We start from the raw sequence: 13329 nt of genomic DNA, 5'->3' as shown, positions 1-13329 counted from the left end.
GGAACAGCCTGTTAAGCCAGAAAATCTTCCAGTCCTCCACCTTGGATTAAAATGATCATTTAAAATAATAATAATAACAATTCTTCTTCTGAAGTGTTTACTAGCTTTCAAACCTCTCAACATTTATTCCATTTTATTCTACTTCGAAGTGAATAAATCTCCATAAAATGTGCAGGATTATTTTAAGGCTGCTTATCACAATGAAAGATTTTGAAATTTTGCACAAATATCTCTTGAAAGACTGATATGCGCTTGCAGCAAAACTAATTTCAGTTTCTAAATTTTAAGTTAAAGGATATGAGTAAGACTCTTGTCATGATTGTTAATTGCCATTTGCAGTTGGTCTTCCAAATACACCAGTTTGTGACTAATTGTTTCACACTGTACTCCTATGTCCACTGCAGAACTTTTGTATGTAATCTATAAAAACACAAAAATACATATTTATGTCAATTGTGTCAAAGTAGGAGTACATTTTCATCCTTTATCAAAACAGTCCCAATTACATGTCTCCAAGTAATTTTAACATCATAATTCTGAATGTTGTGTACCGATTTTGGTTAAACTGCTGAATTTTGATACAATCGATAAGCTTACAGAAGTAATTCAGGTTGACAACATGTACAATCTAATTAGCATCAGTTAAAATGTAGGAATTAATTGTCCTGTATATAATCATTAATGCTATTTTAAGTAGTAAATTCAAGGTAACAATGTGCCAAAACATATGAATGACTTAGCAAGTGATAATGCAAAATTAGATCAGCAAATTCATTTATTTATTAGTGGCTCTCCCTAAGCAGCCTCTTCAGCTACAAATCAGGCCCTTATAAGTATTCCAACTTTGGAAGAAGTCTGTATTATTTCCAGTCTATATTTCAACTCCTTTCTCACAATTTCCTAAACCAAAACTCAAAAACACCTTCAAATCCGCAAAATTCTGTTTAAACACAGCATTCATAAAATTCTAAACCCAAAACATGCTGAAGAAATTCAGCAGGTCTGGCAGCTGAACTTGAAACATAACTAATTCTCTCTCCACAAATGCCAGATCTGCTGATTTCCTCCAGCACTTTCTGTTTTAATTTCAGATTTCCAGCAAGCAACATGGTCGATTCTTTACTACCCTTTGGGCAATAAATGCTGCCTGGCCAGCAATGCCCTCATCCTGTGAATGAAAGAAAAATCTGCAGTACTTTTTATAAAGTCCAATCTTAAAGTCAGATGCTTCTCTGAAGTGAGTTGAAGCAACCAGGGCCAACAATTGTGTGGAACTATGCAATTTCCAAGAAATGCCTTATTGAAAAAAAAAGTTCCAATGTGTCTGTTAAATAATGCAAGAAAAAAAAAGCCTCCATAATCATTCAAACTCAAATATACTACTACCTACATTAGTCCCACTTTCCTACATTAGGCCCACTTCATTTCAAGTGCTCATCCAAATACATATTCTTGAGTCATACAGCGTGGAAATAGATTCTTTGGTCCAAACAATCCATGCCGAACATGATCCCGAACTAAACTAGTCCCACCTGCCTGCTCCTGGCCCACGTCCATTCACACCTTGCATTTTCATGGACGTGTCCAAATGTCTTTTAAACATTGTAATTGTATCTACATCCAATACTTCCTCACAAAGTTCATTTCCCATGTGAATTACCCTTTGTGCAAAAAAACTGCCTTTCATGTCTTTTTTAAATCTCTCTCTTTTCACCTTAAAAATGTGCCCGTTGGTCTTGAAGTCCCCTATCCTAGGGAAAAGAAAACTTCCATTAACTTTATCTATCCTCCTCATTTTACAAACTTCTTTAAGGTCACCTCTCAACCTCTTATGGTCCAGTTAAAAATGTCCCACTTTGCCAATCTTTCTTTATAACTCAAATCTTTCATACCCAGCAATAGCTTGGTAAATCTCTTCTGAACCCTCTTCAGCTTAATCATATCCTTCCTATAATTGTATGACCAGAACTGGACACACTATTCCAGAAGAGGCCTCAACAATGTCCTGTACAACCTTAACGTCCCAACTCCTATACTCAAAGGACTGATGATTGATGAAAGCAAACATACCAAATGCCTTTTTAACCACCTTGTCTATGTGTGACGCAAACTTCAAAGAATTATGTACCTGAACCCCTGGGGTCCCTCTTCTGCAAAACTACCCAATGCCCTTTTAAAATTTGTTAGGTTTCCTGCATCTACTCCCCCCTCCCCAACATCAGGCAGTGCAGTTCAGACTCCCATCATTCCCTGGGTGAAAATTTGTTTGGCATGACCTCCAACAAAGCCATGCTGACTATCTCTGATCAAACCTTGCCTCTCCTCCTTCACTATATTCTCCAATAGTTTCTCTGCCATCGATAATTGGACTGACTGGTCTTTAGTTCTCAAGTCTACCTCTACCACCCTTCTTGTAAAGTGGAACCACATTAGCTGTCCTCCAATCCTCTGGCACCTCCTATGTGGCCAGAGGTGATTTAAAAATTTGGGTCAGAACTCTTGGAATTTCCTCACTTCTTTCCCACAGGCGTCTGGGAGACAACACATCCGCACCCGGGGATTTGTCTACTTTTAAATCCAAAATTTCTAATATCGCCTCACTTCTTATATCAAACTGCTCAAGAAGTTCACAGGCCATCTTCCCTAATTCAATTTTTGCATCCTTCTTACCCCTTAGTAAAGGCAGATGCGGAGTACTCATTAACACTCTACTTATGTTCTCTGGCTTTATACACAGATTGCCCCATGGTCGCTAATAGGCCCTACTCTTTGCAGGGAAGTACCCATGACTGGAGGTGAATAATTTATAGAGTCAGGGACAAACTATAAATGCTGAGGGAATGAGAGAAGAACAAGACAGAGTGTATGTGTGAGAGAGAGAGAGAGAGAGAGAGACAGAGACAGAGCAAGTTAAGAGAAAGACCGTCTCTAAAGGGTGGGGAGAGTGAGGCTGCATCTGGCTGGGGATGGGGGGGGGGGGGAAGAAGGGTTGCAAAGGGCTGCATCAGTGATTAGGACTACAAGGGCTGGGGACAGGAGGGCTGTAAAAGTTGGTGGTGAAGAGGGCTGCAAGAAGAGGGGGAGTGACAAGGCAAGGTGGCAATGACAAGTGCAGAGGAGAGACTAAGAGTGGAGGGGCAAAGGGAAGGCTGCAAGAGGAGGGAGGAGGGGAGGGAGAAAGTGAGTTTTCAAGGATAGGGAGAAGGGGACTCAAAGTGGAGAGCACATTTTGACATCATTCAAAGAAATTCCCAATCATGTGGGAGCCAAGAAGCGTGAAGTCACTGAGGTACTACATTCCTCGCAAATTAATGTGGAATTAATTAGGGAACTATGGGTTGAAATTGGAATGAACCCTGCGACAATGTTGAATTTAAATCTGAAATTTGGATGAAAGATGCAGTAAAGAAGAGTATTAAGTGCCTGGCTAAAATCCAACTTTATGCTTGTGCGATGAAAACATAGTTGTGACCTTTCTAGTCTGCAAAAGGTGTTTTCTGGAATGCTTTTTTTTTGTATGTCGTTGCTCGCCAGTTTTAAAAAAAAACTTTTCTTGTTAGCTTAAGGCAAATGACACCAAGTTGGTCACTATAAATGATATAATGATCCTAAAAAGAGCCTTACAAACTTGTCTTGGGAAAATACTAGAGTGAACAAAGCCAAATTCAAGCAAGCACTGAAATTCAAATCAGCAAGTTTCGAGGACCATCCACCAAATCATCAAATTCCAATGTCCCCAGCAGAAGGACAGAAATGGCACAGCTAAAGCCATGCATGATGACCTCACAGAGGACTCTTCAGTCATAAGACCACCACGGAGATGAATGATTTGGAATTTATGTAAAACAATTATCTCACTTATTAGATTAGAATCAATCTAAACATCAGGCCACAGACAGAGAACACAGGGGGACTAACACCTTCAACTTATTGTCTAGCTATCACCATTGTTAGCAGCTAACCCGAGAATGCAACTTTAAAAAGGGTTTTGTGATTTACACATGAAAGAAGTGAAACTACCACTGTATTCTAACAGATGAAAGGCTTAACAGACAATCAATTTTTCAATGTATAATTTCAGTTACATCACACTGCGAATTTTTGCTATAAATTCTGTGTTACGATCGAGCCCTCCACAATCACCTGAAGGAGCGTCGCTCTGAAAGCTAGTGTGCTTCCAATTAAACATGTTGGACTATAACCTGGTGTTGTGTGGTTTTTAACAGGAGATGAAACAGTTTACAGCTTGAACTACAAGGAGTCTATCATGATGATATGTGCTGTCAAAAGAACTTACACTATCACAGAATCATGGAGGCGCCCTTAGAATCCTAAGTGTGACCACGTAAACTTCAGAACTGCAATAACCTCAAAGATCGAAAGAATTAGCAAACACACTTTCTGGAATAAATTGTTTCTTGAGATGAAAGGGAGAAGGAGAAACTGTTATAAAGGAATTAAATGCAACATGCTAATTAACCATCCTTGGGAAGGGGTCAAAGCAACATAAATAAGTACTTTCCTGGGAGAGAGGAGATAACACTGCTTAATGACCTACTGCCTCATGATAAAATGGACAATTAAAATTGCCTGCAGAAGGAACGTCCTAACGGGATTAATTGCAGGCAAATCTATGTTTTTGCTTTCAAACATACAGTTAAAGCTGAATATAACATGGAACAGGGGAGCTACTTTTGATAAGAAGGCAAGGCACAGATTTGGGGTCTCCAGAAGTATAATCTGTGTTGGGAGGAAAGAATCTATTAAATCATTGATAATGTCACACCACAAACTTAAAAGAGAGAAAACTGTATAAGAATTCAACTCCAGGATCTTTAACAAAACTTCGAAGAACAACACTGCACAAGAATTGAACCTTGGACATATCCAAAGGCAGATACTGTTGGTTAGAATTGTAGCTAAATTCCACCATTAATCAGTTAATAGCTAAGTTGTGTTGTGAGGCTTAACTTGCTTACTTATAGATTCAGGGGTTTTATTTTGGGTGTTCCATGCTGTAACGTTTAAATCATTGTTTCAGTACTTGATTTGTTTGAGATTTCTTAATAAGTAGCTGAATTAAAGGTTTACCCTCCACATAAGAGTTTCAGAAATATCATGTTGTGGTTGCTGTAATATGGACAGGACGTCCTTGTGGTTTAAGACATATTTCTTGTTGATATAGGGGGGTGCATGGTTTTTTTTATTTTCACCTACTTTTCTGATCAACCTGGAGAGAAATGTTATGATGTGGATGTGCCAGTGTTGGACTGGGGTGGACAAAGTCAGAAGTCACATGACACCTAGTTATAGTCCAACAGGTTTATCTGAAATCACAAGCTGTCAGGAGTGCTACTCTTTCATCAGATGAAGTGCTATTACTCAACTCCGCAGCAGGTGGGACTTGAATGGCATGTTATTTCTTTCTTCATTAATCCTATTTTTCTAATCAACATCTTCAGAAATGTTATGACACACCTTTGCAGCAGGTGGGACTTGAATGTGTATTTTTTTTTCTTTATTTAACCTATTTTTCTATTAAGCTATTCAGAGGTGTTATTACACACATCTAGAGCAGGTGGAACTTGAACATTGGACATGTTTTCTTTTTTATTTAGTCTATTTTTCTAATCAACCAGTTCAGAAATGTAATTATACACTTCTGGAGCAAGTGGGACTTGAATCCAGACCTCCTGGTCCTGGGGTATTGTCATTACCACTGCACCACAGGAGGTCCAATGTGTGTGCATGTCGTTACCCTATTTTTTTCTAATCAACCTGTTCAGGGATGTTACTAACACCTCTAGATCAGGTGGGACTTGAACCCGGATCTTCTGGTTTCGGGGTAGGGACACTATCACTGCCCTACAAGAGGGCCCCTAAATGAATGTGCTGCTGACACTAGCAGGAATCAAACTTGCAATTTCGAATTTATGAGACCAACAGCTTCCCTCTTGGTCACCACATCAATGTGCAGGGTTGTACGTGTGTAGTTAACACTTTGCATCTGTAAGAAGCCTGCCACAAATGCAAACCGCCACCTGCTCAATCTGACATGTATCATCACAGGCAGGGTTCATACAAAACAAACAAACTAGCATCTGTTATAATGCATTTGTGGGTCAATTACTGCAAATCTCAAATATATCTCCAGCCGAAACATTGAGGGCAGGGTAGAAGATAGTAGCAATACATCCATGAGAGTCATAGAGATGTACAGCACAGAAACAGACCCTTCGGTCCAACTCGTCCATGCCGACCAGATATCCCAACCCAATCTATTCCCACCTGCCAATTACTGGTCCATATCTCACCAAACCTTTCCCATTCATATACCCATCCAGATGTCTTTTAAATGTTGCGATTGTACTAGCCTTCACCACTTCCTCTGGCAAATCATTTCATACACGTACCACCCTCCGAGTGAAAAAGTTACCCCTTAGGTCTCTTTTATATCTTTCCCCTCTCACTTTAAACCTATGTCCTCTAGTTCTGGACTTCTCCCACCCCAGGCAAAAGGTTTTGTCTATTTATCCTATCCGTGCCCCCCATGATTTTATAAATCTATATAAGGTCACCCCTCAGCCTCCAGGGAAAACAGCCCCAGCCTATTCAACCTCTCCATATAGCTCAAATCCTCAAACTTACTAACCACACTTCTTTTGCTCACATCCAAATCATTTACATAAATGAAGAAAAGTAGTGGACCCAGCACCGATCCTTGTGGCACTCCACTAGCCACAGGCCTGCAGTCTGAAAAACAACTCTCCTCCACCACCCTCTGTCTTCTACCTTTGAGCCAGTTCTGCATCCAAATGGCTAGTTCTCCCTGTATTCTGTAATATCTAACCTTGCTAATCAGTCTCCCATAGGAAACCTTGTCAAACACCTTACTGAAGTCCAGCAAGAACACATCTACCGCTCTGCCCTCATCAATCTTCTTCAAAAAACTCAATCAAGTTTGTGAGACATGATTTCCCACGCACAAAGCCATGTTGACTATCCCTAATCAGTCCTTGCCTTTCCAAATACATGTACATCCTGTCCCTCCGAACAACTTGCACACTACTGACGTCAGGCTGACTGGTCTACACTTCCCTGGCTTGTCCTTACCACCTTTCTTAAACAATGGCACCATATTAGCCGACCTCCAGTCTTCCGGCACCTCACCTGTGACTATCGATGAGACAAATATCTTAGAAAGAGGCCCAGTAATCACTTCCCTAGCTTCCCACAGAGTTCTTGGGTACACTTAATCAGGTCCTGGGGAGTTATCCACTTTTATGCGTTTCAGGATATCCAGCACTTCCTCCTCTGTAATCTGAACATTTTTAAGATGTCACCATCTATTTCCCTACATTCTATATCTTCCACAGTGGTTAGCATTGCCGCATCATAGCGCCAGAGACCCAGGTTCAATTACCGCCTCTGGCGACACTCTGTGTGGAGTTTGCACATTCTCCCAGTGTCTGCATGGGTTTCCTCCGGGTGCTCCGGTTTCCTCCCACAATCCAAAAATGAGCAGGTTAGGTGAATTGGCCATGCTAAATTGCCCGTAGTGTTAGGTGAAGGGGTAAATGTAGGGGTATGGGTCTGGGTGGTATACGCTTCGGTGGGTCGGTGTGGACTTGTTGGTCCAAAGGGCCTGTTTCCACACTGTAAGTAATCTAATCTAAATCTAATCTATGTCGTTGGTTCCAATGTGTTGGTTCCTACGTCATTGGTTCCAATGACCTCCTGCTGGGCCCCTCTCCACCTTCAGAATATTCTGCACCCTCTCTGAGACATCCTTGATCTTGACACCAGGGAAGCAACACACCATTCTGATTTTTCGCTGCTGGCCACAGAAACATCTGTCTGCACTTCGGACTAGAGTACCCTAACACAATCGATCGCTTGGAACGTGATGTACCTCTCATTACATTAGAGCCAGTCTCAATACCAGAAACTTGGCTGTTCATGCTACGTTCCCTGAGAATCCATCACCTCTACATTTTCCTAAACAGCATACTTGTTTGAAATGGGGACAGCCACAGAAAACTGCTGCACTACTAGCTATCTCTCTTACCTTTCCTGGAGTTAACCCATCTATGTGACTTTATCTGAGACTTCTCCCTTCCTATAACTGCCAAACATCACATCCCCTTGCTCTTGTAAATTCCTTATTGCCTCTAACTGCCTCTCCAACTGATCCATTCGATCGGATAGGATTTGCAACCAATGGCATTTGTTGCAGATATAATCCTCAGTAACCCGTAAACTCTCCCTAAACTCCCACGACTGACAACAGGAGCGTATCACTCTACTCAGGGCCATTTTTGCCTCTTTCAATCTACACACCCAGAACATAGCACTGTCTTATTCCTCTATAAAAAAACTGCTCCAGGATAAATTAATAGTTATGGCTTATACTTTAAATTTAATCAAGAGACAAAGCTCAATAACAATATAATCAAGAAAGAACCCACTCTACTCACTACTACAGACTTATTTTAAGGCCACTTTTAAAATCCACTTATCTGCTTCTGTGCTGTAACCTCTCCCAGAGGGGTTCCTCCAAGATCAGTTGTGAATTTCACTTTTTTAAAATTTTCCCAGATGCACTCTGATGTTCAGCGACACATGAAGGCAGTAAAGGCAGTAACTGCTAACTCTGACAGTTAGCAATGTGGGTTTGTATCTCTCTCTCTCTCCTGCACTGGCCTCACCATGTGCTTCCTTTGTCTGTTCTTTTCCCTTTTAAAAGTGCTGTTATTTTGACTTTATTTTTTCTCCAAAGTTCCAAAACAATGCAACAGCATATAAAACAGTAACTGCTGCTCCTGAAATTTGAGGAAATCACTTCCAACACCTAAAATACCTCAAAAAAATGAGCACCTGTTACAACCAGAAATTTTTCCTGTCCTCCATCTTGGATTACTGTAAGCCTATATTTCTAATGAAGTGCCATCCATGCCACCTATGTGCCCTTAGACAATGTTCTCTCTAGTTTCCCTCCTAGTACATGTATGTTGAGGGTTAGCTGTGGCTGGCAGCGATTGAAATGGTGCACAGCTGGATTTTACGTATGATGCCAGTGGCAGAAATATCCAAGTCTCTTTGGATCATCACTGTTACTAGCTTTTCATCATCTAAAACCTGCACTTCTTTAGGTTTGATGTGCATGAGCTCACAGTTGCCCACATTAAAATTCATTTGCCACTGTTTATTGTCAGTTTTACATCATTCTTTGCATACAGTTACCTATTTTCTTTTCCCAAATTCTATTCTCAGTCCATAAAAATCAGTTTTTAGAAACATAGGTAAGTATAAAACAGGAGAAGGCGGCTATTTCACTATTCAAGACTGCTCTGCCAATCAACGTGATCATGACTGATTAAGCTCAATACCCTAAAACCTGCCCTCTCTCCATATCACTTGATCCATTTAGCCAAAACAGCTATATCTACCTTCTTTCTAATCTTTAAATTTCAATCATGCTTAATCCTTCTCTACCATAATCTTGAAGCAAATTATATTATGGTCACTATTTCCTAGACATTCCACTACTTCCATTTTTCCTTATCAGTTTTGGTTCATTTCTCACTATCGGACCCAATAATACATCATCCCTTGTTGAACTTTTTGCAGATAGGGTTAAAGAGAGTTGTATATACACTGCAAGAACTCTATTCTCATCCCCTCTTTAACTATACCTTCTGTCCAATTAGTATCAGCACAGTTGAAATCTTCCATGATTATTCCTCTCTGGTTTTACTCAATTCCAGATTTTCTCTGAAAATGTGTTGCTGGTCAAAGCACAGCAGGCCAGGCAGCATCTCAGGAATAGAGAATTCGACGTTTCGAGCATAAGCCCTTCATCAGGAATGAGAGAGAGTAGCCAAGCAGGCTAAGATAAAAGGTAGGGAGGAGGGACTTGGGGGAGGGGCGATGGAGGTGGGATAGGTGGAAGGAGGTCAAGGTGAGGGTGATAGGCCGGAGTGGGGTGGGGGCGGAGAGGTCAGGAAGAAGATTGCAGGTTAGGAGGGCGGTGCTGAGTTGAGGGAACCGACTGAGACAAGGTGGGGGGAGGGGAAATGAGGAAACTGGAGAAATCTGAATTCATACCTTGTGGTTGGAGGGTTCCCAGGCGGAAGATGAGGCGCTCCTCCTCTAGCTGTCGTGTTGTTATGTTCTGCCGGTGGAGGAGTCCAAGGACCTGCATGTCCTCGGTGGAGTGGGAGGGAGAGTTAAAGTGTTGAGCCACGGGGTGGTTGGGTTGGTTGGTCTGGGCATCCCTGAGGTGTTCTCTGAAGCGTTCCGCACGTAAGCGGCCTGTCTCACCAATATAGAGGAGGCCACATCGGGTGCAGCGGATGCAATAGATGATGTGTGTGGAGGTACAGGTGAACTTGTGGCGGATATGGAAGGATCCCTTGGGGCCTTGGAGGGAAGTGAGTGTGGAGGTGTGGGCGCAAGTTTTACATTTCCTGCGGTTGCAGGGGGAAGGTGCCGGGGGTGGAGGTTGGGTTGGTGGGTGGTGTGGATCTGACAAGGGAGTCACGAAGGGAGTGGTCCTTGCGGAATGCTGATAGGGGAGGGGAGGGAAATATATCCTTGGTGGTAGGGTCCGTTTGGAGGTGGCGGAAATGACAGCGGATGATACGTTGTATGCGGAGGTTGGTGGGGTGGTAGGTGAGAACCAGTGGGGTTCTGTCTTGGTGGCGGTTGGAGGAGCGGGGCTCAAGGGCGGAGGAGCGGGAAGTGGAGGAGATGCGGTGGAGGGCATCGTCGATCACGTCTGGGGGGAATCTGCGGTCCTTGAAGAAGGAGGCCATCTGGGCTGTGCGGTGTTGGAACTGGTCCTCCTGGGAGCAGATGCGGCGGAGACGAAGGAATTGGGAATATGGGATGGCGTTTTTGCAGGGGGCAGGGTGGGAGGAGGTGTAGTCCAGGTAGCTGTGGGAGTCAGTCGGTTTATAATAGATGTCTGTGTTGAGTCGGTCGCCCGAGATAGAGATGGAAAGGTCTAGGAAGGGGAGGGAGGAGTCTGAGACAGTCCAGGTGAATTTGAGGTCGGGATGGAAGGTGTTAGTAAAGTTGATGAACTGTTCAACCTCCTCGTGGGAGCACGAGGCAGTGCCGATACAGTCATCGATGTAGCGGAGGAAAAGGTGGGGGGTGGTGCCAGTGTAGTTGCGGAAGATGGACTGTTCCACATATCCTACGAAGAGGCAGGCATAGCTGGGGCCCATGCGGGTGCCCATGGCAACTCCTTTAGTTTGGAGGAAGTGGGAGGATTTAAAAGAGAAGTTATTCAGGGTGAGGACCAGTTCAGTCAGTCGAAGGAGGGTGTCAGTGGATGGGTACTGGTTGGTGCGGTGGGAAAGGAAGAAGCAGAGGGCTTTGAGTCCTTCGTGATGGGGGATGGAGGTGTACAGGGACTGGATGCCTGGCGACCGACTCAACACAGACATCTATTATAAACCGACTGACTCCCACAGCTACCTGGACTACACCTCCTCCCACCCTGCCCCCTGCAAAAACGCCATCCCATATTCCCAATTCCTTCGTCTCCGCCGCATCTGCTCCCAGGAGGACCAGTTCCAACACCGCACAGCCCAGAGGGCCTCCTTCTTCAAGGACCGCAGATTCCCCCCAGACGTGAACGACGATGCCCTCCACCGCATCTCCTCCACTTCCCGCTCCTCCTCCCTTGAGCCCCGCTCCTCCAACCGCCACCAAGACAGAACCCCACTGGTTCTCACCTACCACCCCACCAACCTCCGCATACAACGTATCATCCGCCGTCATTTCCGCCACCTCTAAACGGACCCCACCACCAAGGATATATTTCCCTCCCCTCCCCTATCAGCGTTCCGCAAGGACCACTCCCTTCGTGACTCCCTTGTCAGATCCACACCCCCCACCAACCCAACCTCCACCCCCGGCACCTTCCCCCTGCAACCGCAGGAAATGTAAAACTTGCGCCCACACCTCCACACTCACTTCCCTCCAAGGCCCCAAGGGATCCTTCCATATCCGCCACAAGTTCACCTGTACCTCCACACACATCATCTATTGCATCCGCTGCACCCGATGTGGCCTCCTCTATATTGGTGAGACAGGCCGCTTACTTGCGGAACGCTTCAGAGAACACCTCAGGGACGCCCAGACCAACCAACCCAACCACCCCGTGGCTCAACACTTTAACTCTCCCTCCCACTCCACCGAGGACATGCAGGTCCTTGGACTCCTCCACCGGCAGAACATAACAACACGACGGCTGGAGGAGGAGCGCCTCATCTTCCGCCTGGGAACTCTCCAACCACAAGGTATGAATTCAGATTTCTCCAGTTTCCTCATTTCCCCTCCCCCCACCTTGTCTCAGTCGGTTCCCTCAACTCAGCACCGCCCTCCTAACCTGCAATCTTCTTCCTGACCTCTCCGCCCCCACCCCACTCCGGCCTATCACCCTCACCTTGACCTCCTTCCACCTATCCCACCTCCATCGCCCCTCCCCCAAGTCCCTCCTCCCTACCTTTTATCTTAGCCTGCTTGGCTACTCTCTCTCATTCCTGATGAAGGGCTTATGCTCGAAACGTCGAATTCTCTATTCCTGAGATGCTGCCTGGCCTGCTGTGCTTTGACCAGCAACACATTTTCAGCTGTGATCTCCAGCATCTGCAGACCTCATTTTTTACTCCAGATTTTCTCTGCATACTTTTTCCTTCAGCTCCCTTCCACTAATAAGTGGTCTATAAGCTACATCTATTAATGTGCGACGGACCTTTATTATATTTTATCTCTATCCATGTGGGTTTTATTTTTATTTTTATCTTGCCGTTCACTGCATCCTTTACTATGCTATTATTTTATACACATTAAGGACAGCTGATCCATTTTCTCCATTTGTTGAATTTCCTGATTTTTTTTGTGGCTGTGGCTCAGTAATCACCACTCTGACTAGATCCTCCCAATGCTTAATTGTTCCAGCTCATTCAAAATAAAATACTCACTGCGTGTGCATTACTTTACAAACACTAACATATTTTTAATTGGAGTTCCTCTGTTTACCTTTTTAGACTACTGTCTATAACTCCACTTCACCCTTTGCCATCATTGTCCCCTCACTCTGCTGGCTTCCTAAGTCTCATTGAGTCGATCAGAACTACTTGCACTGTCTGCTGCCGTACAACTTTGGTATCATGGGCAAATATTGAAATTTCATCAATTATTTCAATATCCAAGTCACTTATACATGCCAGAAAGCAGTGAACCAGGCTGAAGAAGCAATCATGTAGCATGCCTGACTGTATTCTATCCTCAAGTCAATTTTTCTATCGTCAA

The 13329-nt window shown here is 43.8% G+C and overlaps 1 protein-coding gene across 1 annotated transcript in view; it reads right to left on the bottom strand.

Annotated features, from left to right (window-relative positions):
* Positions 1 to 255: 255 nt before the first annotated feature.
* disc1 (DISC1 scaffold protein) overlaps positions 256 to 13329 on the bottom strand; it is a 61169-nt gene continuing 48095 nt past the window's right edge. Inside the window, exon 9 of the mRNA XM_060854943.1 lies at positions 256 to 420. Within this exon, the coding sequence (XP_060710926.1) occupies positions 289 to 420 (132 nt within the window). The 3' untranslated portion in view covers positions 256 to 288. The remainder of the gene's footprint in view (positions 421 to 13329) is intronic.

This window comes from Hemiscyllium ocellatum, chromosome 3 (assembly GCF_020745735.1).
Source record: "Hemiscyllium ocellatum isolate sHemOce1 chromosome 3, sHemOce1.pat.X.cur, whole genome shotgun sequence".
NCBI classification, from domain to species: domain Eukaryota; kingdom Metazoa; phylum Chordata; class Chondrichthyes; order Orectolobiformes; family Hemiscylliidae; genus Hemiscyllium; species Hemiscyllium ocellatum.
Note: the sequence above shows the minus strand (reverse complement) of the source record. Positions and strands in the feature narration are given on the sequence as shown.